Here is a 679-nt window from a genome sequence, read left to right as displayed (position 1 = left end):
CCCGAGCCCCCTCCAGAGAGCAGGGCCACCCGACCCCGGATGGCCACCAGATCAGCACGCAGGACCACCCTGTGTCCCTGCAGGAGCCGGAGGCTGGGGTTGCAGGCCACCAGCCCTGCCAACGCATCATCGGCGCAACTGGCCACCGAGTTCACCAGCTTCTTGGGGACCTGGTGGCACAGAGGGGTGGAGGGGTACAGGGATGGCACCCTAACCCCACGGGGGTGAGAGGGAGCAGGGGGTTCCCCCCTGCCACACTGCACTCACCTCCATGCTGGCAACGTGGTGGGGACGGTGGTGGATCCCACGCAGCCTTCAGCTCCGAGTCCAAACTCTATCAGGAGGTGGCGGCGGGGTGAGGGAGGGCAAGGTTCGCCATGGGCAAGGACAGGCTGCCGTCCTGCCTGGGGGTCCTGCGGGGACGGCAGGAGGGGGACTGAGCGGGATGGGGGTGCCTGATCGGAGCAGTGAGCTGGGTTCAGTGTAGCCCCCAAATGGGGACCAGCTCCTGGGACGGGGGGGGACCGGGGTGGGACAAGCCTCACTGCAGGGACCCTCTCATGGGGTGGGGGGACCAAGAAGGGAGCATCCCTCCAAGCAGAGATTCCGTCCTGGGAGTCAGGGGGTAGGGCAGGGTGGGAGCACCTCCCCAGTGGTTATCCCCTCCTGGGCTGGGGGG

At 67.9% G+C, this 679-nt stretch overlaps 1 protein-coding gene across 1 annotated transcript in view; it reads right to left on the bottom strand.

Moving 5' to 3' along the window:
* Positions 1-273, bottom strand: part of DAK (dihydroxyacetone kinase 2 homolog (S. cerevisiae)) — a 4,543-nt gene extending 4,270 nt beyond the window's left edge. The window contains 2 exon segments of the mRNA XM_010183417.1: positions 2-170; positions 268-273. Coding sequence (XP_010181719.1) covers positions 2-170; positions 268-273 — 175 coding nt within the window.
* Positions 274-679: the final 406 nt, after the last annotated feature.

Source organism: Mesitornis unicolor, unplaced genomic scaffold (assembly GCF_000695765.1).
Source record: "Mesitornis unicolor isolate BGI_N332 unplaced genomic scaffold, ASM69576v1 scaffold36424, whole genome shotgun sequence".
Taxonomy (NCBI): Eukaryota; Metazoa; Chordata; class Aves; order Mesitornithiformes; family Mesitornithidae; genus Mesitornis; species Mesitornis unicolor.
This window is presented reverse-complemented; position numbering and strand designations above follow the sequence as displayed.